Source organism: Protopterus annectens, chromosome 7.part1, assembly GCF_019279795.1.
Source record: "Protopterus annectens isolate FY-2018-M chromosome 7.part1, PAN1.0, whole genome shotgun sequence".
Classification (NCBI taxonomy): domain Eukaryota; kingdom Metazoa; phylum Chordata; order Ceratodontiformes; family Protopteridae; genus Protopterus; species Protopterus annectens.
The window spans coordinates 223,609,461-223,635,297 of NC_056740.1; the positions used below are offsets into that span (position 1 = coordinate 223,609,461).

Sequence of the window (25,837 nt, forward strand, 5' to 3'; positions counted from 1 at the left end):
ACCAAAGAGAGGTAACCTACCATAGTGAGCACTGAGGAAGGATGCTTTAAAGTTGTATGTGAAATCACACAGCCACAGCCAAGCATGGCAATGTAAAGTAACTCTAGTACCTGCTGCTCTAGATGCACCATTGGCCGTGTTAGATACAAGCCTCATGGTAACATTAGTGATGAACAACCCAATAACCAATGGAGATTGTGTGGTCTTTCTAGTTTCAGCAGTTGAAGGCATCCTGATATAATTTACTATCTCATTCACTAGCTCCATTTGGAACCCTGTAATATGTGAAATATAATAATACAGTGTTCTGAGCGGGGAAGTCCCTGAAATATTGACACACTTCCCAAAATGACCCACCACTCTCAACTCCCCGTTTGGTGGATGGACCATGCAGCTCTCCTCTGACAGCTCCTTTTTAGTGGCTACTGCAGTCAAAATCGAATCAACAACAGATCCTTTACTCCAATGTGGACTATCATTAGTAGGGATGAGCACCTTATCTAGTTTACAGAGATCAGTTCCACCACATCATTAACCTGCAAAGCCTTCTGTGAGACCGCATCACTAAGGTAATCAACAAGAAGGGCCACCCAGTAGGTAGATGACTCTGCTCCAAAAGGCTTGAAAACCACCTCCTCATCTGGGGAACTGGTATCAGTGGACCAATTTCCTTGTTGTGTCAATAATTCCATTAATTCGCCAAAAATGGTGTCCTCAAGGGGAGTTCTAGGGAACCCTTCCATTTCATTCAGAATGGTGTCCTCACTGAAGAATCTCCTGAGGAGAGTTCAAGTGCCTCTTTTAACACTTATGCTTTCTGTGGTCTGAAGAATCAGATGCGTCTCTGGTTCCTTGAGGATTTGAAGAATCAGAACTGGGCAGCTCTTGGGAAGAATGATGACAGCTGATGGCTACAGATACATTTGGTAGTCAGGAGGGACCTTTTCTTTCTCTCTTGTCTTACGTTTGTCTTTTCCTCTTTCTTTTGGCTCTGAAGCCTGCTTCTCAGCACCTTTGGACTACAGTTGGTGGTCTGGAGGGACCTTTTCTTTATGTCTTCATTTATCTTTGCCTTTTCCTCTTTCTTATTCTTTTGGCTTTGAAACCTGCTTCTCAGCACCTTTACGCTATTGAGTAGTCAAAGCTGCAGTGGTGAAGATTCAGTCAATTCTCTCACTGAATTGGTGAGAAGACCTTGTGATGACCGTGCCGTGGCCCAGGAATCAAGGAGCCTCAATCCTCACCACTAACACCACGGAGGTCTTCTCCTAGAAGAGGAAAGGATAACTAATACACACAGTAAAGTACAATTTCCCTTAAGTGCACACAGAAATCACAGTCAGTCTGTGGCTGGTTGCTCCCTTGCTCACCAGGTCCCCAATAAGACTCCCCACTGGCACAGCTATAGGGTCCAGGTCTCAGCCTAACTGGGCAAGCTAAAACCTCCAGTACCTCTCTGTCCAACCACTGCTTCGTGTCCCTGCCAAGTAGCTGACACAACACACACACACTTTGAGATAAGCATTTATACAACTTCACAGACACTCCTGGGAAAGACTGACACAGATTCTCCAACTGTGCCCCTTTACCCAGACTATATGGCAGCAATTACTGCACCACCCAGTTAATAATCTCAGATACTAAAAGGCCCTTAAAAGTGTGTCCAATTATTACTGTGCAATATTAATATTCAATGGTAATGTGACTAATCAGTCTAAGGCTTATTGAAAGGGCTTAGACAGTAAACTCTATAAATATATAATGTACTCTAAAGCATAATTTATCTCTACACAAACCAGCCACAGGTAGGTTTTAAAATATTTAATAATAAATAATTAAAACACAAGACAAAACTACTACACCACAGAGATATCCAAGAGTTCACAGATCACACAGAAATTTAAAATAATACAGTAGGACAGGTCTGATTTCAAAGAAAAATACCTAATTAATCTTCACTAGCTTTAACTACTCCTACAAGCAATCACGGTGCTAGAAACTTACATGTGAGCATAATGCAGAGTGCTGATAAGTTAGATGTCCAGATCAAAATGCTTTTGGTCTCTTGTGAGAAATAGTATTTAAACATTACCAACAAACATGTCTCTGGGTCCTCCCCAGATTACATCATTTTTGACACTAAGGCTTTCCCAGTATTCATATTGCATCATCTTAACACCTGGTCTGAGTTCCTAGGCTAATAGAAACTATTTACATTATTTAGCAAGCTAACACCTGCACAGGAGAATACAACACTAAAAGGCATTTCACATATAGCACTAGCAATTAGTCCTTAGTTAACACAATAGACAGAATGTCTTCAGCCAGCCTGACCGGAACCAACTTTAAAGATCAAAGAATATCATAAAATCATTAGAATTTCAAAAGACACATTTGAAAGGCTTGACTTAGTTTTTCTTTACAGCAAGGAGGCAATGTTGTAACAATCTTGAAGTCCACATTTTACAGTGTTTTTCTTTCATTTAAAAACACACGCCTGTATTTTACATTTATTTATACAATAAATTCTATTTGACTAGGCTGGCAGCCATCGCCTGTCTCTCCCCAATTGTCACAGACCTTTTAGAGATAACATGTACTTTTGATCCAGAAGAGACCACTGACTGAAGGAAGAACAAATATCACATGATGTACCCAGATGATCAGGACCAAGGCAAATAAACTGCGAAAGAGGGTCCTGACTGGGAGTTCTGTGCACACATTTAAGATACTTCTTAAAACCTGAAGCCTTATCCATAGTAATAAGCACAACAGACAACATCCATACAAAAGTAAAAATTCAGGCTTAGGAAGGCCTCGGAAGGGAGAAAGAACATAAGGAAATTTTTTGGTAATTTTTGTGTAAAAAGCTAGAAAACCCTAGAGAAAAGGGAAAAGGTGCAATCCTAGAAAAAGAATATCATATAATAATAAGCTTTCACTTATCTGAAATAATTGCTCTACTAGAGTGCTGAAAAATCATGTCTGTCCAGTTAGATTGACAAATGAGAACCAAGGTGTACTCTTGGCACACAGCATTATGACACAGAGACAGCCTGAGTTGAAGAAGCTCTGAAATTTGGTTAAGTTTATTGATTTTAAACTCAAAGGGACCATTCAAGGGTTTGAATATTTAGTCAAGGACTCTTGAGATTTTTTATCATGAATTTCAGAATACTTATACAACTAAAGTGTCAAAGACCTATTTTCAGCAATATCACATTAAGAGGCAATACAGTGGTTGAGTTTCTTATTGAAAATAGTGAATCGAGTGGGAGAGAAATTAAAGTTATTGTGAACTTGATGGACATGGTTCTCACTAATAATTTTATTTTGATGGTATGATTTTTAGACAAAACTGAGTGACCATGGGTTCATCTTTATTTATTTATTTGTTTATATTTGTTGGCTGGGAGTGTCCGACTGGATGTAGGTCCATTTTCAGCGGAGGCCAGGGGAGAAAAGCTCCACAGTTAAAATAAACAGACAGTAGTTACATTGGATTACATAGCGATTAACAATTTACATAGCAATTACTTACAACATATTTACAGATGAAGAACATAGTACATCAGTAGACAACTAGAATTTTTTATCTGTGAAGTACATAACAGACATTAACAAATGTTACAATAAGAAGTTCCTGCTGTATAATAAGTACTAGGATTATGAGCATCTGAGCTTGTTATAATCAAGGTATTAGTGGAGTGGAAAGAAAGGTAGTGGTTGGATGGGGTGGGTGATATTGGAGTGGGAGTTGCAAGGGCATATCCAGCATGTTTTTAGGTGCTCTTTTAGTAAAGTTTTGAAGTTGGTGCATGATGGTATTGAGGTAATTGTGGGTGGGAGGGAGTGCCATAATTTGGCTATGGTGCAAGAGAATAGTGCTTCACCAGCAGAGTTATTGGCTTTAGTGATCTACAAGTGATTTTTGTTGCTGGATCTTAGTGGTCTGGTGGTGCGATAGGGTTGGAGTAGATTCTGGAGGAATGGGACATTTAGTGGATGGTTTACTAGTTTGTGGGCGAGTGAGAGTTGATACCATTGAAGGAGGTGAAGGAGTTCAAGCCAGCCCAGTTCAGCAAGTGAGAGACAGTGGTGACTATGGTAGGATGCCCCTGTGGCGAATTTGGCGATTTTGTTGTAGCAGGTCTCTAGCTTGTTTAGATCGCATTGCCTTAGGTTGGTATATATTGGAGAGGCATAAAGTAGGGTGGAGATAAGGTGGGAATTTGCTACTGAAATCTTTGCTGCTTTGGTGAGAAGTTGCTTATTTCTGTAGAACGCTCCTAGTTTTTTGTGGACTTTTTTTACGGTCATGGATATGTGAATGTCAAATTTTAGTTTACTGTCTATTTCCACTCCTAGTAATTTGGTGTGTTCAGTTGGGTATATAGTGGTGTTGTCTTTTGCTGTGATGTTAAAGTGAAAGTTGTTTTGAGTATGTTTGGTGGGTTGGAAGATTAGTTTAGTTTTGTTTGGGTTGAGTATTAATTGGGCATCGGATATCCAAGTTTCAACAGAGAAAAAGGCTTCCTGTGTGACTTTTTGCAGTTTGGGTAGGGACTGGGCTGTGCAGATGATGGTTGAATCATCTGCGTATTGTATGAGTGTGCCATGTTTGGTGGCAGAGGCTAGATTATTGGTGAAAACAGAGAAGAGTAGGGGTCCAAGGATGGATCCTTGGGGAACCCCTATGGAGACAGGTAGTTGGGGAGATATGTCATTCTGCCATACAATGGATTGTTGGCGGTCAGATAGGTAACTCTGGAACCAGTTGGTGACTGATTGTGAGAAGGATAGGTTATTGAGGACAGAGATAAGTTGTTTGTGTGGGACCATGCCAAATGCTTTAGATAGGTCTAGGAAAGTAGCAGAGGAGAGACAGCCATTGTTTTTATGCTGAAGGATAGTATTAGTAAAGGAGAGTAAGGCAGTGGTGGTGCTACGGTTTGATCGGAAACCATGCTGAGTATTGGAAAGGAGGTTGTTAGTAAGGAGGTAGTCTGAGACCTGAGAGTGTATGCATCTCTCTAGTATTTTGGAGAGTGGAGAGAGAATAGCTATGGGGTGGTAATTGGTTAGTTCTGTGGAGGGTCCGCCTTTGTGGAGGGGAATTATATGTGATACTTTCCACAGTGTGGGAACGTAGCTTTCTGACAGAGATCAGTTAATCAAGATGGATACTGGGTAGGCCAGAGCATCAGCTGCGATTTGTAGGTATTCACTTGGGAGGTTGTCTGCTGCTAATTTGGTTGGCTTAAGTTTAGTTAAGAGTTTTTTTATGTTGGAGGTAGGTACAGGAGAAAAAGAGAAGGCAGTGGGGAGATTACTAGTTGAAGGTGTGGGTTGGAGGGGAGGGGGGGGTTGTGTTGTTTAGCTAGTGATAGTATGGTTTGTGTGAAGTGTGTGCTGAATGAGGTAGCAATATTTTCTGAGGAGTGAGGGATGTTAGGAGGAGGGGTACTGACTTTACCTGGGTGGAGGATGGAGTTTATGGAGGACCAGAATTGTTTGGGGCTGTGTTGGGAGGAGTTTAGGGCAGACTGGTAGTATTGGAATTTCCTGTTTTATTAGCTTTTTGAATCTATTGCATAGTTCTAGGAATTTCTGTGTAGTTGAGGGGGTTTTAGTTTTGCGCCAGTGCTCCCAGGCTTTATCCCTGTTTTTCATTTCTGACTTAGTGGTTTTCTATAGCCATGGGGAGGGTTGTACTTTGATTCTGGAAAGTCTTATGGGGGCATGGTAATTAAGGATGCTCAGGAAGGTAGTACTAAAAAATTCAACTGCGTCATCAAGACTGAGGTACTTTAGACGATGCCAGTTACATTCTTTGAGGGATGAGATGAATGTGAGTGGGTTAAAGTTTTGTTTTTTACATATTTGATGGTAGATGACAGGTTTAGCTTGGTATAGGTATTTTTTGAGAAGGAATGCTGGGGAGTGATCACTGAGGCTATCTGATAAGAAACCTGTTATATATGACTGGGGGCTCTTACCGACTGGTATCCAATCCAGGGTGGTGTGCTTGCTGGAATTTTTATTTATCCTGGTTGGTGACTGGACTCTTGTGCTCCAATTTTTGCCAACATTGTTATGGGGATGTGGGAGAAGAAATGTATTCTAAATTCTAAGTTTACTGACTGTTGGTCTTTTTACACTAGATACCTGGATACTATCTGTATTTTTTGCACTAACCATTATGATAAGATACATGAATTTATTGATAACATTAACAGTATTACTTTTTTAAGTTTACGCACATGGTTTCTGGTAAAACTCTACACTATTTAGACACTGAGCTCACTAAGGACAGCACTAACAACAGATATGTTCTTCTATTTTCAGGCAACCAACATATTCAAATTATTTTTTTTAATTTCACAAGCATCCACCCTCTGCATCAGAAAAAAAACAATGGCTAAAGAACAACTAGTTAGGGCTGCAAGGATGGCTTCTGATTTATCTGCTTTTTTGTGTGTGAAAAATTAAGGAACATGTTCCTGAGAAGACGGTATCCTGAAAAATGTTTTATGGATAATACGGATGAGGTGGTTTCCAAGAGAGAACTTGGCACCTGTACCCCACTTTTGGGGAATATACATAGCTGTAATGTTATTAAGCAGTCCTCTCTTGAGAATTGGGAGTACAGCTTTTATTACCACCTACAGCCTAGATTTTTCAGGCATTAAAAATATTATTCAAAGGAACAGGGGTGATTTTAGTCAGTTAGACAATACAGTGAAAATGGTAGGGGTTTCCCCATTATTTACAGTGTGAAGGGGAGTGTGTCTTAAGCAGTTTGAATTCAACAGTGGTGGCCAAAACTACAACTGAGGTAAATGGGAGATTTTATGTGGTCACTGTAAAACTTGCAGGTTTTTGTTGAACACAGAGGGGGTTACTGTGGGTAACATCAATATCAGCCTTAAGTTTTATTGTACTTGTCATTCTAAGGGTATTGTTTATGTAGCTATCTGTCAGAAATGTGCCTATTTCTTTTGTGTGTGAGGTTTACTTGAAATTTTGTCATTTATTATGTTCATAAATCTCTGACTGTAAATATTACTGTGATTATTTTACAAATTGAAAATTCAATAAAAACTTAAAAAAACAAACAGGCTTTTAAGGACAGCCTTAGGGAACATATTTACAGTATTGGTAAGAAAGATTTTAATAATGCACTGACTAAACACATTTCTGAATTTTCTGAGCATTATTTTTTAAATTTTGGTATAGAAACTTCATAACCTAGTCCACTGGGTGGCGCTGTGGACCTTTTGCTAGAGGTTTGTGAACTATTCTGGCAGATAAAAACAAATGCAGGGCTCAATCCTGGTTTAAATGACATTTCTGTTAATTCTGTTAACTTTAGGCCTAATGTGAGGTTTTATTAGCTGCACCTTTATTTTAAGTTATGTAATATTAATGTAATGTTTTTATTTAAATTTTTAACTTTATTTTTCCCCCTTCATGTGTCACATGATTAATGAGGTCATGTATTTAAAATGAGTTTGTGCGTTGGTTTGTTATTCTGAAGAAATTTCACACTTGAAACGAAAGCGCTCAACTACATTATTTTAATCTTGACTTGGCTAGCATTTTTCTTGGATTGTCATACAGTGCCCCCCCCCCCCACTCACACACACACTTTGTATTTTTGGTAGTGTGCTCTGTTTACTAGAAGCTCTGAAATTGTTGCCAGCTTGGATCTGCCTTGGGGTGAATAAGTCAGACAGTTGAGACAGATGGAATCAGCAACATGAGATCTACTTTTAGCCTTTGCTCTGGGGAATTAAGGCAATATTGCACATGCTGGAGTTTAAAAAAATCAGGAATGCTTGAAGTCATTAACCTTTTTCTTTATTTCCCTCCACTCTAATAGACTCACACTCCTCGACCCATTCACGCCTTCTCTTAACAGATAGAACTGGGTCCACATGGAGAAATATCAGCCCCAACCCAAGGACAGAACTACTGGCCCAAACATAGTCAGGGTTTGAGTCATATGAGCCATCCATTCCGTCTAAGAGGCATACCAGAGTCTCTCTGACTCTGTACCATGGCCTGGTCCATCCCCTCACAGGGCAAGACCACTAAAGCTCATTTATTGCCCAGAATGGGATCACTAGCCTTATTTCCCCATTTTAGAGAGAATGGGAGAGGGCCAGTTTGTAAGTCAGGTGGACCTCTCTAACTCCCTGTCCTCGCAGTGGCAGTGTAAGCCTTGCTACAGCTGCATGCAGGCAGAGCATGTGGCAAATGGTACACTGCTTCCAGAATGAGCATGGCTAGACCATTCACTCAGGTGATAGTCCTGCAGCCTTGCCAGTGTGAGTGACTCAATCCCATCTTGCTCATGTGGTCCTTCTGACTCCCATATAGAAAGTCAAATACAGGCTGTCTAGGGTGTAGTCAGGGCTTTATTCCTCAGTGACAAAGGGCCAAGATTGGAAGCCATTACTTTATGTAACATCAAACACTTATGCTCACAGGGATCATAAAATGACTCAAATCTATTGATTCTATTGAGAGCAGTCTGAACCATTGCAGCACTGCTACAAAAGTTAAGTGCAATGACCAGAAGGCCACATTCCAATGTTTTACTTAAAAGCTTTATTAACAAAGGCTGTAACTGGTGAGGGGGTTAGTAAATTTGTAGCTCAGTTTGACTCTCTTAGCAGTTTGTCAACTGAAGTTTTGACTGGAACCTCAAATGGGTTTAATCATAATCTGTGCTAGATAAACTGCTGGGCTTAAGTATTGGGTTACTCAGTGAGTCCTGAAACAACTTAAGGGACCTTCATCAGAACCATACCTGTTAAGACTTGTTACAAGTAAAAAATATTCTTTAGATTTAACGGCCTTTTTTCATGCCCATAAGTATGGTATCCAAGTACAGTCAGTCCTATGCTGTTCTAAATGAAGTCTATAATAAAATAAATGGGGTCATATTTGTTATAACCTTTTCCAAACAAATGTATGTGTCACAACAAGCCACATTTGCTGACATAATGTAACATTTGTCTACCACATCTTCTCAAACACCTTAGTCAGGGTGCAGTGACTGCCTGTGTGGTAACACTGAAAGAAGGAAGTGATGAATAGTTTGAAGAGTTGTAGATTCACACAGGTTTACCTCTGAAGTGATTATTAAGTTAAAGATATAGGCTCAATGCATGAAATCATAAAGGTTGCATCACGAAGAAAGGGTTAAAAAAATAGAAAACAAGGATAATTTGGGTCCACAATTAATTGTAATTTTTTTATTTACCAGTCTTAGTTTCTTACCTAGTACTCCACATATCCACAGCACAAATATCACTGAAAGTGTGTATAAACAAAAATATCTGTCTGCACTTGCAAATGTGGTGATGCACTGGCAGTATTAAGCTAATGCCTCTTCCCCTACAGAAACCATTTAACTAATGCCAAACAACACAGAGGATATGAGAGGCACAAAACAAATGCATATGCACATTACATTTAGCTGATCTCTTCTTATGTGCATCTCTATGTGGGCCCGTTACCACCGTTTTTTTGAATGCATCATATTTTCTCATATTACATTTTGAACAGATATGAGCGGTATCCTGTGCTAATGGACAAAATACTGCACAGGAAAATGATTAGCATGTCAGACAGTGACATTTGATGAAGGAATACTTTGAATATATGTTGCTGTTTTGGAGTTGTGCTAGTCATCAGGTGCCAATTTTAGTGTAGGAAAGGATATTATCTAGAAAGAAAATGTGCAGACAACACGGAGTAAATAATTATGTTGATCTTGTGAGTATCTGCCTGTACTCAAATCTAACCATAAATTTGGGTTAATAATATAATATATAATATTATATAATATGATATAATATATCTTAAAAACTCAGTTTTCTTCACTCACCAGATCTTTAATACTGTGTGCACAACCTGAGCCAATCAGGAATTCTACCACTTCCAGTTTCCCATGCTCAGCAGCCAGGTGGAATGCTGTTTTGCCATTCTTTAACAGAAAGAAAGAGAAACATAAACTGCAATTAAATAAATCTCAAACTGTGACTTGTTAAAGTGCTTACATGCTGACATGATAACATTAATACAACACTACATTTTAGAAACATAGATAATTATGTGTTTATAACCATTTGCATTCACTAATTAAATTTACAAATGTGATGACAAATATTGTGTAAACTTTTCCAGGAACCTAACAAATCCAACCGTAAAAAAACAGGTGACTAAGTATAGATATTATCTATAATACAGAATATTACGATCTGGCTTCTAAAGATAATCAAGTTGATATACAGTGGATATAAAAAGTGTACACACCCCTGTTAAAATGCCAGGTTTTTGTGATATAAAAAATGAAATCATAATAAATTATTTCACAACTTTTCCAACTTTTAATGTGACCTATAACCTGTACAATTCAATTGAAAAACAAACAAATCTGTTAAGAGAAAAAATATAAAAAAAACGTAAAATAAGCTGGTTGCATACATGTGCACACCCTTAAACTAATACTTTGTTGAAGCATCTTTTGATTTGATTACAACATTCAGTCCTCTTGGGTACACACCTGCCATCAATTAAAGAAACTCTGATTAACCCCGAAGTTCAGCTGTCCTAGTAGGATTTTCTTGACATTTACTCAGTTGCCTGCTACACCAAAAGCCATGGTTCACAGAAAGCTTACAAAGCATCAAAGGGATCTCATTGTTGAAAGGTATCAGTCAGGAGAAGGGTACAAAAAACATTTCCACAGCATTTGATATACCATAGAACACAGTGAAGACAGTCATCAAAAAGTGGAGAAAATATGGGACAACAGTGACGTTGCAAAGAAAGTATAGTTGTGTACAGTTACCATAAATGTAGATGTTCGAGTGTATTCACTGTTGCAGTCATCACACTTGGGTTATCCTGCCAGTGGTAGCCCTCAGGTGGCCCGGATACCAGAGGCTTAGTATTTCTGCGTCAGTTGCTGTTGCTTCAGGATTGACATCAGGTCGTCAGTGGTATAAAAACAGGCAGCCAATGCCATTACATCAGTTTTTCTTGCCCCAAATGTCTGGAGCCCCCAAACAGGGAGCTAAGTTATGGTGGAAAAACACCACCAGTAAAAAGTAAATACCAATAGCCCTGTAAGAAGTGAGGAAGAGAGACAGAGAGAGACAGACAAGGGGGCTGGAGGGTGGGAAACCTGGACTGCAACAGTGAATACACTAGAACATCTACATTTATGGTAAGTGTACACAACTGTTCTACATTCTTCGTGTTTCACTGTTGCAGTCATCACACTTGGGTTGATTCCCAAACCTGAAGAATAGGTGGAGGCAGTCAAGAAGAGTTGGGGCTGGCTAGTATGCCCTGCAGGACTGCAGTTGCAAAGCCCGCCCTGGATTTAGAAAAGATAGGCAGGTGGTAATGCTTGGTGAAGGTAAGAACAGAGCTCCAAGTTGCAGCTTCAAGAATGTCCCTAGTAGGGACTCCTCTGAGAAAGGCTGTAGAGGTTGAAGTTGCCCTAGTGGAATGTGTTCTGACCCCCAGAGGGGGTGGTTTCCCATGGTGTTTGTAACAGAAATGGATGCAGTGTGCTAACCATTTGGAGATGGTTTGTTTTGATATGGCCTTGCCCTCTGCCACTGTTGCAAAGCTGACTAGTAACTGGTCAGATTTCCTAAAGGGCTTAGTCCTATCAAGGTAAATCTGAGCTGTCTGTGCACATCTAAAGAGTGCAGCACATCTAAAGAGTGCAGAATCCTTTCCCCCTCATTTTGAGGATTAGGGAAAAAGGTGGGCAAATGGATAGATTGGTTGAGAGCCACACTGGACACCACTTTACGCATGAAAGTAGGGTTAGTCATGAGGGAGACCCTGTCAGCATGAAAAATGATGAAGGGTTCCACAGCCATAAGTGCCTGTAGCTCAGACACTCTTCTAGCTAAAGTGATGGCCAGAAGCAAGGCTGTTTTTCAAGAGAGGAATTTTAACTCTGCTGATGCTGCAGGCTCAAAGAGTGGGGGAGGGGGGAGCGTGAGCTTTTCCAACACAAAGTTAAGGTCCCAAGCAGGAGTAGGGGCTCTTCTTGGTGGCCTTAAGTTGTCAGCCCCTCTCAGGAACTGCTTGATGAGAGGGTGTGAGAAGAGAGGTGGCTCAGTGCTGTAATGAGCAGAGATGACAGAGGCATGGTTCTTAATGGAAGAGAAGGACAGGCCTCTGTGGAGTAGGTCTGCTAGGTAATCCAGGATGAGAGGTAAGGAAGGCTGTGCTGGATCCACTCCTTTAGTCTGGATCCAGGAACAATACCTTTTCCACTTGTCAGCATAGGATTTTCTAGTACTGGGTCATCTGGCTTCACATATGACATCCAGTACCTGCTTGTTTAGGCTGGCCACTGGAGGAGAAGTCAAGGAATAAGCCAGGCTGCAAGGTTCAGGGTTTGCAACTGCGGATGCAAGAACTGTCCCTCTTGCTGAGTCAGGAGGGTTGGGGTCTGGGGAAGGTGCCAAGGAGGCAATGGTGACAGACTGTGCAGTAGTGGGTACCAGTGTTGGCGTGGCCAGTCTGGGGCAATCATGATTGCCTTTGGTCTTTCTTCCCTTATCTTGAGTAATACTCTTATAAGAAGAGGTAGAGGGGGAAATGCATAGATTGAGAGGTTTGCCCACTGGAAGGATAGGGCATCCACTTTCCAGGCCTTGCTGTGAGGTTCCCTGATGCAGAATTTGCTGAGCTGGTGGTTGTAGGGGGAGGCAAATAGGTCTACCTTTGGGGTACCCCATTTCAGAGTCACAAGGCTGAAGGTGTTGTGGTTAAATTACCACTTGTGTGGGTCTAGGAGATTTCTGCTTAATTTGTCTGCCACAGAGTTTTGGTTGTCTGGCAGGAACTGAGCTTGCAGGTGAATATGCATGGCTTGAGGCCGTGTTCCAGAGGGTCATGGCTAGCCTGCAAAGTGGGTAAGTGTGGGTTCCCCCTGCTTGTTGATGTACCACATCACTGTGGTGTTGTCAGTTTTGATTAGTAGAGGCCCTGGAGAGAGTAGGGATCTGAAAGCTATCACAGCGTGCTGAACAGCTAGCATCTCTTTTTGGTTGATATGCAGATGAATTTGCTTTGGGCTCCAGTGGCCCTGAATGCACCTGCCATCCAGATGTGCACCCCAGGCATAGTCTGATGCATCTGTGGTTAGGGTCTGGGCGGCATGGGGTTATGTAAAGGGAAGCCCCTTGTTGTGGCTGCATGCTGTTGCCCACCAAAGGAACTCTTTCCATAGACAGGGTATCATAGGTATTATAGTTTCCAGGTCCTGAGAATGTTGGCACCAAAGACTGTTTAAGTACCACTGAAGTTTCCTCATATGCAATCTGGCATATGGAATTAGCAGAATGCAGGAGGCCATGAACCCTAGAGCTTGCGGATAACTGGGTTCTGGTGGCCATTTGAGAGAGGTAGCCTGTCAGATAGGCTTGTTTTTCTGGAGTAAGTAATGCCATCTGGGATGCTTTGTCCAAGCTTGCTCCCAGGAATACAATTTTCTGGCTGGGGACTAGTTTGGGGGAAGTTAGAAGGTCCTTTACAAATGTCACGTGCTGCAACAGCTTTTCCTGACGGTCTGCTTGAATCAGACAATCGTTCAAGTAGGGGTAAATCTGAATATTTCTCTGTCTGCAATAGGCAATGGCTGGAGCCAGGCATTTTATGAAAACTCTGGGAGCAGTGGATAAGCCAAAGGGAAGTGCAGAGAACTGATAATGCATAGATCCTGTCCTGAAACAGATATTTCCTGCAGGAGTCCCTGATTGGGATGTGCAGATAGGCCTCCTATAGGTCTAGGATGGCTAACCAGGCATCTTTGGACGGCATAGGGAGAAGCTGCTCTAGGGTGAGCACTTTGAATGTTGGTACCACCAGGAAGGTGTTTAGAATGGACAAATCTAGGATTGGGCGCCAGGAGCCCTCTTTTCTGGGTACCAGGAAAAGTCTGGAATAAAAACGTTGGCCTATCTGTTCTGCAGGAAAAGGCTGAATTGCCCTTATGGAGAGTAGGGACTGAACTTGGTTTTGTGCCCCTGCCCACTGGTTTGGAGGAAGGTCTGGGAACCCTTTTGGGGTTGGCAGCATGTGGAAACAAAACCTGTACCCTTGGGATACTATGTTGAGGACCCATCAATCATTGGTGATGGAGGTCCAGTTTTTTGCATGGTGGTCACGTTTTCCTCCTAGGGGCAATAGCAATTGGGCAGAGGTGAGGGGAGGAGTTGAGAAGTCATTGTGAATTCTTTCCATAAGGGGGTGGCTTAGCACTCCCTGTTTTAGAAGTGGAGGTACTCTATTGCTTAGTTCTCTGCATACCTGAGACTGCAGGCTGGGGAGTCTGTTTCCCCTTGGTCTAGTTTGAGGTGGCCTTGAGGGGGCTGGAAAGGACCAATGTTTTGAGGAGCAATGCCTACTGAATCTTGGAGGTTGCACTTGCAAAAAATCTTTGACTGTCTGCATAGACTTAGCCTTTTCTTCCATCTTTTTTTAAAACCTCTTCTGCTTTGGTGCCAAACAGATTGTCCTTTTTCAGAGGTGAGTCCAATAATTTTGATTTGACATGGTCTGACAAGGTCTGCTCCTTAAGCCAGGCATGCCTTCTAAGTACAGAACCTGTGACTGCTGCCCTGCAAGATGCTTCTAGGGCGCCAACCCACAATGCAGGGTATGCTTGCTGACTTGTCTTACAGAATGCATAAGCTCCTGTAATTCTTTATTTTCTGCACAGTCAGGGAAGGTAGATAATTTTTGCTTAATAAGATCCATAGTATGTTGCTTGTATTTCAGCATGTGGAACTGACAACTTAATGTTCTAATGGCAAGAGTTGCAGAGGTGTATACGTTTTTACCCCATCTGTCTAAAGCTTGGGAATCCCTGTCCAAGGGGGTGGGATTCTTAGCTGCAGTTGCTTTTATTCCTTTAGGTCCTTGGGAGATGACCTCTGGGTCAGCAGTAGGACTTTTGAAAAGAAATTTGTGTGAGTCAGGGACTCTGTAGTACCTGTCAGGTTTCCTGGGAGCAGGGGGTAAAGTGTCAGGAGTTAGACTGGATTCCATAAAGATATCATCCACAGCATCCAGAACAGGAGGTTTAGCTAAGGGTCTGTGCTGTGGTAAATCTAAAAATTCCCTGAGTCTCTTTTTGGACCAAGGATAATCCTGGCATTCCCAATGGAAATGCTCACTCAAAATATGTAGGGTTTCACTAAAAGAAAAATTATCTGGAAGGGAGGCAGAAGGAATGGATTCCTCTGCATCTGAATCTTCATAGGCAGATAAGGCCATGTCCTCATAATCAGAAACCTCAGAGTCGTCGGACTCTTGGTCAGATAAAGCTGCTGGGGACAAGTTTCTTTTTCTTTTAGCAGGGGAAGGCTAGCTTCCCCTAATCCGCATGATAAGGTCTTCCACCATTTTAAGCATCTGTCACTGTGGCAAGGAAGCAGGTGCTTGATTTATGGTCCTCAGTATTTTAGGCGTAGCTCGTACTCTTGGCCTAAGAAACTCGGTAGTTTTAGAAAGTTGTCGGTTTGTGCTGAATATCGGTAGTGCGAAGAACTTCCTCTGAAATCAGTGCACAATGGCTCCGGACCCATCCAAGGTAGAGACATCTGCAGGTTCTGTATTCAAAGAAGAGTCTCGTGGCATACCGGACTCCAAACGGGTCTCGATAGCAGCCTGTGAATCCAGCGAAGCGGGCATCAGGGGCTGCCAAAGTGCCTCACTGAGTACCGGCGAACTGGTGACTAGCTTAACGGAAGCGTTGTTGGCAGTTTTGGACCTGTATGGTTTGTGTCTGTCTTTATCCTTACATTTTTTCAGAAGATCGGTAGTTGGATAGCTTACTGAAGCCATTTCGGAATATGGAGATCGAGAACGAAAGTATTTAGCTACAATAAGGGCCCCGATTATGAATAGTTTGGGCGTTGAACAAAGCACAAAACCAGCAGCAAGGTACGTCGTGGTCTGGGCCTAAACAGGTGACACAGTAAAAATGGAAATCTCGGTGTGGTATTTGCTTTCCATAGGTGAGACAATTGTTAACCTTTTCTGACATCAGTTAGAGCAAGAAAAAAGGATCCCCAAAGGGGTACTGAAAACTCAGGTAACAGCCAACCGGCACTCATGCGAACTGCTTCTGCTACTGGCTCTTTGGCAAGAAAGACTGATGTAATAGCATCGGCAGCCTGCTTTTATACCAGTGATGACCTGACGTCAGTCCTGAAGTGACAGCAACTGACACAGAAATACTAAGCCTCTGGTATTCAGGTCAACTGAGGGCTACCCCTGGCAGGATAACCCAAGTGTGATGACTGCAACAGTGAAACATGAACATCTGGACGTTCCTCCAAAACTGATGAAAAGACAAGACAAAAACTGGTCAGGGAGGCTGCCAAGAGACCTACAGAAACATTAAACGAACTAGAGGAATTTCTGACAAGTACTGTTTGTGTACTACATGTGACAAAAATCACCCATATTCTCCATATGTCTGTATGATCGGGTAAGGTTGCAAGATGGAAGCCTTATCTTACACAGAAAAACATCCAGTCCGGGCTAAAATTTGCAAAACAATACATCAAGTCTCCCAAAAGCATTTGGGAACATGTGTTATGCTCTGATGAGACCAAGGTTGAACTTTTTGGCCACAATTTCAAAAGGCACATTTGGAGCAAAAACAACACTTCGCATCACCAAAAGAACACCATCACAACAGTGAAGCATGGTGGTGGCAGTATCATGCTTTAGGGTTGCTTTTCTTCAGCTGGAACTGGGGCTTTAGTCAAAGTGGAGGGAATTATGAACAGTTCCAAATATCAATCACTTTTGCCCCAAAACCTTCAGGCATCTGCTAGAAAGCTGAAGATGAAGAGGAATTTCACCTTTCAATACAATGTCCCCAAGCATACATCCAAATCAACAAAAGAATGGCTTCACCAGAAGAAAAAAATAAGTTATGTACTCACCATAATGTTCCATGTGAGTTGTTCATCTCGCCTTCATTCTTACAGATGGGAGTCGACCTACTACAAAGCTTGAGGTCTTCAGACAGCTCGAGGCCAAGTCCCTGTCCCATGATGCACCTTGAGTTACCTCAGATCTTGTTTGCCGCGTCTAACAATACCATGTGCCATTCTATCACTCCTTAGGAAAAAACCCATAGAAATACTGAGCAACCATGATAAAACTAGTATCTCGGTCCTCGAAAAAACCTTGGAGGGGGTAGGAGGATGGGAAGTAAGAATGAAGGCAAGATGAACAACTCACATGGAACGTTATGATGAGTACATAACTTCTTTATGTGAAGATGTTCTATCTCGTCGTTCATTCTTACAGATGGGTAGCATCTCAAGCACCATCTTTCTCAGGTGGCTCATGGGAGTATGTTTTTCAGGACAGTAGAAACAAAGGAGGCCCTGTCCCTGGAGGCCTTATCAACTTTGTAATGAGTGATAAAGGTATGAGGTCTTGACCAAGTTGCTGCTGCACAAATGTTGTCTATAGGATGCCTAGCAGAAAAAGCAGAGAATGTGGACTCTGCTCTAGTAGAATGAGCCTTAATTTTGTGTTGTAAAGGTAAACTGGCAGCTGAATAAGTGAAGGTGATGCAATCAGATAACCATTTAGATAGTGTTGTTTTTGCCACTGGCATACCTTTCCTAGAATCTGAAAAGGAAACAAAAAGTTATTCTGATTTTCTGAACTCTTTGGTTCTATCCAGGTAAAATCTGAGCTGTCTATGAACATCAAGCTTGTGCAACATATACTCTAAGTTGTTGATGTGCTTGGGGTAAAACACTGGTAACGCTATGATTTGGTTAAGGTTAGCTTCAGTACAAACTTTAGGTAAAAATTAAGGATTTGTTCACTGGAACACACTGTCAGCATGAAAAATCAAATATGGAGGCTTTATGGACAAGGCCTGTAGTTCTGATACTCTACGGGCAGATGTGATGGCTACTAAAAAGATAGTCTTCCAAGACAAAAATTTCAAATCACATGAGGAAGCTGGTATGAAAGGTAGGAGAATAATGTGTGAAAGCATAAAATTTAGGTTCCATGGGATATAAGGGGATTTCACTGGTGGTCTGAGGTGGAAGGTCCCTTTGAGAAAGGCTTTGGGTAGATTGTGTGACATTATGTTCAATCCTTCACAGCCAAGGTGAAAATTAGAGATGGTGGCAAGTTGTACCCGAACTGTAGCTGCCGCAGCTCCTTTATTGAAAAGCGTAATCAAAAATTCTAATATAGAGGAAATGAGTCTTGGTAGGGATCAATGTTATTCTGAGAAGCCCATATAGAAAATCTCCTCCATTTGCTAAGGTATAACTTCCTTGTAGAGGATTTATGAGAACATATTAAAATATGCTGTGTTTCGTTTTAGAGGTTATGAAACCTGGCTGTGTTGGGGAATTGGAGCAGCCAAGCTGTCAATTTTAGGGACTGAAGAGAGGGATGAAGAGCCCCCGACGAATGTGTCAGAAGTTCTGGAACTTGGTCCAGAATCCAAGGCTCTTCCAACAGATGAAGTCGAAGGAAGGGGAACCAAATATGACAAGGCCAATGAGGGACTATCAGAATGATGGTCCTTCCCAGGGCCTTTGCTTTCTGTAATACTTTGGGTATCAAGGGAATTGGTGGGAATGCATAGAGGAGACCCAGAGGCCAATCGTGTACGAGTGCGTCCCTTGGGGAATCTCCCAGAGGGGGAAATCAAGTCAAAGTAGCTTCTGCCTTTTGTGTTCATGTGGGAAGCAAAAAGGTCACAGCAAGGCTGGCCCCACCTGCAGAATATTCTCTCCGCTATCTCTTTTTTGAGGGACCACTCGTGAGACAACAAAATTGCCCTGCTCAATTTGTCTGCAATCACGTTGGATTTCCCCGGAATGTGCGTTGCTATCAGAAAGTGCTGGGTGGATGTAGCCTACTGCTATACTCTTAGGGCCTCACGACAAAGGGGATAGGACCTGGTTCCTCCTTGTGTTGTCAGTCTGAATCGCAACTGTCCCCAGAGGGAGAGAGTCCTGAAAGTACTGCAACATCAAAAGTACCGCTCTCATCTCCAGGACATTGATATGCAGATGTGTCTCTTGGTTCAGTCCATGTGCCTTGGGCTGTTCTTCCCTGAAAATGCCCCCCCCCCTATCAGGTAAGTGTCCGTGGTCACTGTGGCCGCTGGTGAGGACCGGATAAAAGGACGGCCTATTATTACTTGAATAGAGGTCAGCCACCACTGAAGATCCTTTTTGCATGTGTTTGTTACAATTATGAGATGAGACACTGGGAGCTCTTGATAAGACCATTGAGTGAATAGCAGCCATTGTAGAATCCGCATGTGCATATGACCCAATGGTATTGCTATTATTGCAGCTGCCATCATGCCTAACAACTTTAGTACTTCTGATGCTGGAGCCTTGTCTCTGGATATGATGTTCTGGACTTGCTGACGCAGTAGTAAAACTTTTTCTGCTGGAAGTTTTAAATTGGCGGTGGTGGTGTCCAAATCTGTTTCGATAAAATGATATATTACGATGGCGACAAGGCAGATTTTTCTGAATTTATGGTAATGCACAGATGATTGCAAAGAGTAAGAGTGGTGTCCCTGGCTTGAATTAGCTGATGCCTGGTGGTGATGGTGAGGTTAGGGAATCCTAAATGCCTCAGGTGAACCGTGACCCACTGCCATACATTTGGTGAACACTCTAGGGGCTGTAGTGAGACCAAAGTGCAGGGCTCGAAACTGGTAATGATTGGCTCCCAGCCGGAAGAGCAGATGATCCCTGGATGGTCTGGCCATTTTTACATGATAGTACGCATCCTGTAGCTCTATCAAGCACATCCAATTGTCTTTCCCTAAGAAGGGAAGTATCGACTGAAGCATGATCATCCAGAGCTTCTCTTTCTTGACATATCTGTTTAGTCTGCTGAGGTCCAAAATAGGTCTCCAGTCCCCTTGTCTTCTTTGGAACAAAAAAGAATCTTGAGTAAGATCCGGATCCTGTCTGGTCTGCTGGGACTGGTTGGCTGAGACTTTTTCTTAGCAACGTCTGGACCTCTACTGTTGCTTGTTCCCTGTAACTGAGTGGAACATCCGGGATTTTTGTCATCAATAGAGGGGGAATGGTGAAGGGAATGAAATATCCCCTGGAAACTATGCTTTGCACTCAGTTGTCGTCTGTTATTTTGAGCCAGGCGTCTGGATACAAAGATAAGTGATCCCCGACTGCCTCAAGAGCAGGACAGTCGGGCCTCCTTTCAAGAGCACTGGTAGAGCTTCCCAAAGAACTGGTTTCTGTCAGGACCCCCCCCCCCCCGCCGTGAGGGCGGTGTCTTCCATTATTGCCCCCTCCTCTGCCCCTGGAGGGGGGTTTGCCATGTGTGCCCAGAAAGGCTCCTTGGGCTTTTTGGAACCACATATTTCCTCCCTTTTGACCCTTAGGGTAGGGTCTAGTAGAGGTGGAAAAACAGACGCCGATGGCAGAATCTTTCCTTCCTACTCACACCTGGTCAAAGTTTCCTTAACTTTGGGCCCGAAAAGGGATGAGCCATCAAAAGCGGTGCTGACAAAGGATGACTTAAAGGGCTCCATGAAGGAACATAAGCACATCCAGGAGTGCCTCCTGAGAGCAGTTCCCGTACCCGCTGCCCTACTCGTTCCATCAGCTGCATATGAAATGAAATGCATGAACGAGTTTCACTATGGAATTGAGGGTACCAAGCTGGGAGGTGACTTTGTCTGAAGCTCCTGCAGCTACCATACCCTGAAGAGTATCTCCAAGCTCTTTTAGGAGGTCTCTTTGCATTCTTGTAAAATGTGTGAGATAGTTCAGTGAACACATGCAAAAGTCGCTGAACTGTACATGCACTTCCAGTATCTATCCATGATCCTAGAGTCTCTGTTAGGAGGATGGATAGAGAAAGAAGTTTCCAACATCTCCTTTTTGTTGGCTGCTGCCACCACCATGGCATCAACTCGCACTCCCTTAGTGAGAAAGGACTTATCCTGAGGGGCAGAAATAAATTTATTGGGCCTCCTAGAGACAGGCTCCATGGTGCTTGGAGACTCCCACGCCCTTCATGAGACCAGCTCCATGAGCTCATCAAGGGTGGAGACACCCAAGAAATGGTGGGTTGAAGGCCTACAGGAGAGCCGACTCATCTTCAGTAGGGTTGGTGGACTTCCAGCCACTCCACTGCTTAAGGATTTCTAATATCTCTGCAAATGAGATATCTTCAGAGGGGGCTGTGGGGATCCTTCTAATTCGTCTAAGTCAGTATCAGACGTGAGAGACTCCTGTGGGGAGTCTAGATGGTTCCTCCTGCAAATTCTCTTCCAGGGAACCTCATCAGTGGGAACTTCTGGTGAGGTCTTGGAAGAGCAGGGGCCACCCAGTGGGGCTTCCTGAGGCTCAGGATCTCTACACTTCAAAGGGATGTGTGAGGCAGAAGTGGACACAGGCGCTTTTGGGGAGGAGGTAGTTGGACCTGAAGTTGTAGATGTCTTGGGGGACATCTTTCTCTTCAAGGCTTCAAAGGCACCTCTGCTCCGGTGAGAAGGGACTGCTGAATCCGAGGAAACAACCGATCCCCTCGACACTGGAACAGTGGGCTCTGAACCAGAGGTAGGAGCCAAACTCATCTGAGCTGAGGCCCTGAGAGGCAAAGTCAGAACTGACAGGTCAGTCCGACTATCCTCCTCGGACCCAACCGGAGAGTGTCGGCTCCTAGACTCCTTGATAGTTGCCGAGGAAGTCCAAGTAAACGGAACCAATGGCACTGTAGCAGGCGTCAGCTCTGAAGGCTCAACAATCATCAGGTCCAACTCCTCTGGCTCTGAAGGACCGGTATGGCTTGGAGGAGAAAAAGAAGTTGATGGCATAACAGTCTCTGGCACCGAAACCACTTGGTTCGGCTCCGATAAAAATTTAGCAAATGCCGGTGCCTGTAGCAACTTCTGCACCACATGATCCACATCCAAATCGGACAGACTGATCGAGGACCAAGATGAATGTATGGAGGTCGGTACCGACTGGAGTATGGGAGACTTTAATATTTCGAAGACCAGTTCCAGGACTGGGGACCAGCTTCAAAAAGACAGGACACTCTGCTCCGAAGGCTGTGGAGCCGACATCAACGTTTTTTTAGATTTTGTCACATCAGTAGAAGAAGCCTTCGAAGACTTTGAAGACTTGGCAGACTGGCTAGATGTATCCTGCTCACTTAAAGCTTCCTGAAATGAAGATTTTAAAAGTCCTCTGTCTATGAGTTTTCTTTTTCTCTCATGTAAAACTCTGGAAGAAAAGGAATGGCAAATGGAGCAGCTGTCTTGCAAGTGCAAGGCTCCAAGATAATAAACACAATTAATGTGACTATCTATCACAGACATCTTTTGTCCACATTTTGGACACTTTTTAAAGCCAGACTTAGGATGCGTGTCTTTCTCCTGGTCAGCCATATTGAAATCTATAGTAACAGACTGTAGTCTCAAAGAGAATACACACACACACACACACACACACACACACACACACACACACACACACACACACACACACAACTTTAGTAAACTTAAGTTACAGTAATTAGCCCTAAACAACAAATGGGCTGTATAAAAATAAATGTGAAGTAACTATAACTATCCAAATGCACTCACACACACTATGTCTAAAGTTTAAAGAATCTTATTTAAACTACAAAGCTATATTTATATATATATATATATATATATATATATATATATATATATATGTGTGTGTGTGTGTGTGTGTGTATAAAACTATGCTAATATTTATAAAGGCACACCAAAGAAGGGAAGGGAATTTTAAAGGCCTATAAAAACGAAGGCCAAAAGGAGAAGAAATATCTAATATTAAGTTATCAAAGTTATAACTATGAAAACTATCGCTAACTATTATAAGAAATCTCAAATTTAACAAAGTTTTTAAAAAAAGCTATACTGGCCTGAGCTGTGGTAGGAAACCTCCGATCTATTGCAGCGGCAAACTAGATCTGAAGTAACTCAAGGTGCATCATGGGATAGGGACTTGGCCTCAAGCTGTCTGAAGACCTCAAGCTTTGTAGTAGGACAACTCGGAGCCGAGGATCAGCTATGAACCCATCTATAAGAATGAACGGTGAGAAGGAACAACTTCACATTTAAAGTTTTGGAATGGCCCGGCCAGAGCCCAGACCTAAATCCAATAGAAAATCTGTGGGGTGACCTGAAGAGGACTGAGTACAAGAGATGCCCTCACAATCGGACAGATTTGGAGTGCTTTTGCAAGGAAGAGTGGGCAAATATTGCCAAGTCAATATGTGCCATGCTGATAGCCTCCTACACAAGAAGACCAAATGCTGTAATTAAATCAAAAAGTGCTTCAACAAAGTATTAGTTTAAGGGTGTACACACTTATGTAACCATGTATGTTTTTTATTTTTTTTTCCCCCTAACAGATCTGTTTGTTTTTCAATTGAATTGTACAGGTTATAGGTCACATTAAAGGTGGGAAAAGTTTTGAAATGATTTATTGTGGTCTCATTTTTTATCACAAAAACCTGGCATTTTAACAGGGGTGTGTACACTTTTTATATCCACTGTATGGTCTACAGATTGATGCCAAGAAATTCATCTCAAGAGTGAAGCAAAGTGAAGTTCAGGAGATGAAGCTTAACATCCATTCTGAAAACATATAATAACATTATGGTCAGAGAAACTCAGTCATAACTCTTTATAGTACATGGAGTTAAATGACTACAAACCTGAACTCATGCCCAGCCACACAACAGAACCAACTGCACTACTAAGTTGCAGGGACCATTGTACCTCTTTTACAGACAGTCATCCCCTTTGCTCTGCACTAACTATGAATTTGCACATTTTCACAATTAAAACAAACAAAAACCTTAGATTGTGTGCACTGAGTAGAGAGTTTTAAAAACTAATATGATTTAAGTCAAACAGTAGGTTCCCAGTGCAGTTTCAACAACAGTCCGTGATGGAAAGAACTAGTTTTAATTTAGAACAAAAAATACAACAATATAGTCAAGTGCTTTCATCCATTAATAGTTGGGACTTCTTCAGAACCACTGGGTGAATAACCAAACTTGATTTAAATACAATTGTAACACATTTAAAAAAACATGCGACTTTCAATCAATTAGAAAGACCTATCAACTAAAAAGTTCCCGAAACCATAAGGGGTGTGAGCTCAAATACCTTCTATCGACTAAAGTCTCAACTTTAAATGTGGACAAAGTTGTTAAATAAATACATAAAAGGGTGTAGGAAAACATGTGTATAATTCATATACATTGCACCTTAAAAATAAAAAATATATAATCTTCTTCTTCGTTTGGCTTTTTCCGGTTAGGGGTCGCCACAGCGGATCGCCTGTCTGCTCATGATTACTGTACATCAGGACCCTGCCTGGAGAACGTTCTCCAGAAGGGTATTAATGTACAAGTAATGCCCAGTGAAAAATGAGTCCGCTGCTTCACTGCAACTTATCAAGCCACTGTGGAGCTCGGACTAAGAAAAATGAAATGACCGCCATTATTTTACACTCACTAAGCAGCGCTTCTGCTGTTTAGTGAGTGTAAAATGTCAAAAAATGATGGAAAAAGAAGGTGTGTGTGTGTGTGTGTGTGTGTGTGTGTGTAAGTGTATGCATACATGTCAGTGAAATTAAGAGTGAGCGAGCAGTTATTTTACACTTGCTAAGCAGCATTTTTGCTGTTTAGCGCGTGTAAAATAAAAAAATGAAAAAACAAATAAAGCATGTGTGACAGACTGTAGGCATGCATGAGAGTAAGAGCGAGCGAGTGTGTGAGTGTGTGTGTGTGTGTGTGTGTATGTATATATATATATATATATATATATATATATATATATATATATATATATGTTTCTGTCTGTATGAGTGAAAGCATGCATGAAAGCAGAGTGTGTGTGTGTGTGACAGAAAGAGACCTAGAGAGTGAGAGAGAAAGTGAGGTGTTAGTGAATGCATGTATGTAAGCAGGGGAGACTGCGTGTGACATAGATCGAGAGTGAGACTGAATGTGTGTATGAAAGCAGCTGGAAACTGTGAGAGACTGAGACCGATCTTGTGTGAGTGAATGTGTGCATGAGACAGACTGTGTGTGTGTGTGTGTGTGTGTGTGTGTGTGTGTGTGTGTGTGTGTGTGTGTGTGTGTGTGTGTGTGTGAGAGAGACAGAAAAAGAGAGAGAAAGAGTGACTGAGTGAAGTGCGAAAGTGAACCAACGATCTCCTTGTAGCATGTGTGAGAGAGAGTGAAGAGAGAATGATCTCTGGCAGTCCTTAGAGAATGGGCTCTCTGTAAAATTGTTGTGTTTTACTTACTTATTTATTTTTTAAGGACTATTTTATTTTTTTAATATGTTTTGGATGTAACATGCTTTCTCCAACACCATTAACACATACTACAGCAAACATGAAACATTAGGCGGAGGAACTATTCTACATCAAAAATATATTAAAAAAATAAAATAGAACTTAAAAAAAATACACGAGTAAGTAAAACACAACAATTTTACAGAAAGCTCATTCTCTAAGTGCAATAATGCCCTCCAGGGTGTGTGCTAATGTGTAATTAATGTCCTTCCAGGGGTGTAGATGCCCTCCATCAGTAGCTATTAGGAAAAGTTATCTTTCTAAAAAGGTATGAGGCAAAGCTACCTTTGGAACCATCTTTGTAAAAGGGTGACTGTCTAAACAGTATATACTGTTCACTGCTTGTGTACGAGTAAACTTAAAATAAGGTGAGATATTAT

At 42.0% G+C, this 25,837-nt stretch overlaps 1 protein-coding gene across 2 annotated transcripts in view; it reads right to left on the reverse strand.

Annotated features, from left to right (window-relative positions):
- Window positions 1-25,837, reverse strand: part of ANKDD1A (ankyrin repeat and death domain containing 1A) — a 1,318,298-nt gene that overhangs the window by 537,295 nt on the left and 755,166 nt on the right. For both annotated transcript variants that reach the window (XM_044078678.1, XM_044078677.1), the window contains one exon: window positions 9,902-10,000. In XM_044078678.1, the coding sequence (XP_043934613.1) occupies window positions 9,902-10,000 (99 nt within the window). The remainder of the gene's footprint in view (window positions 1-9,901; window positions 10,001-25,837) is intronic.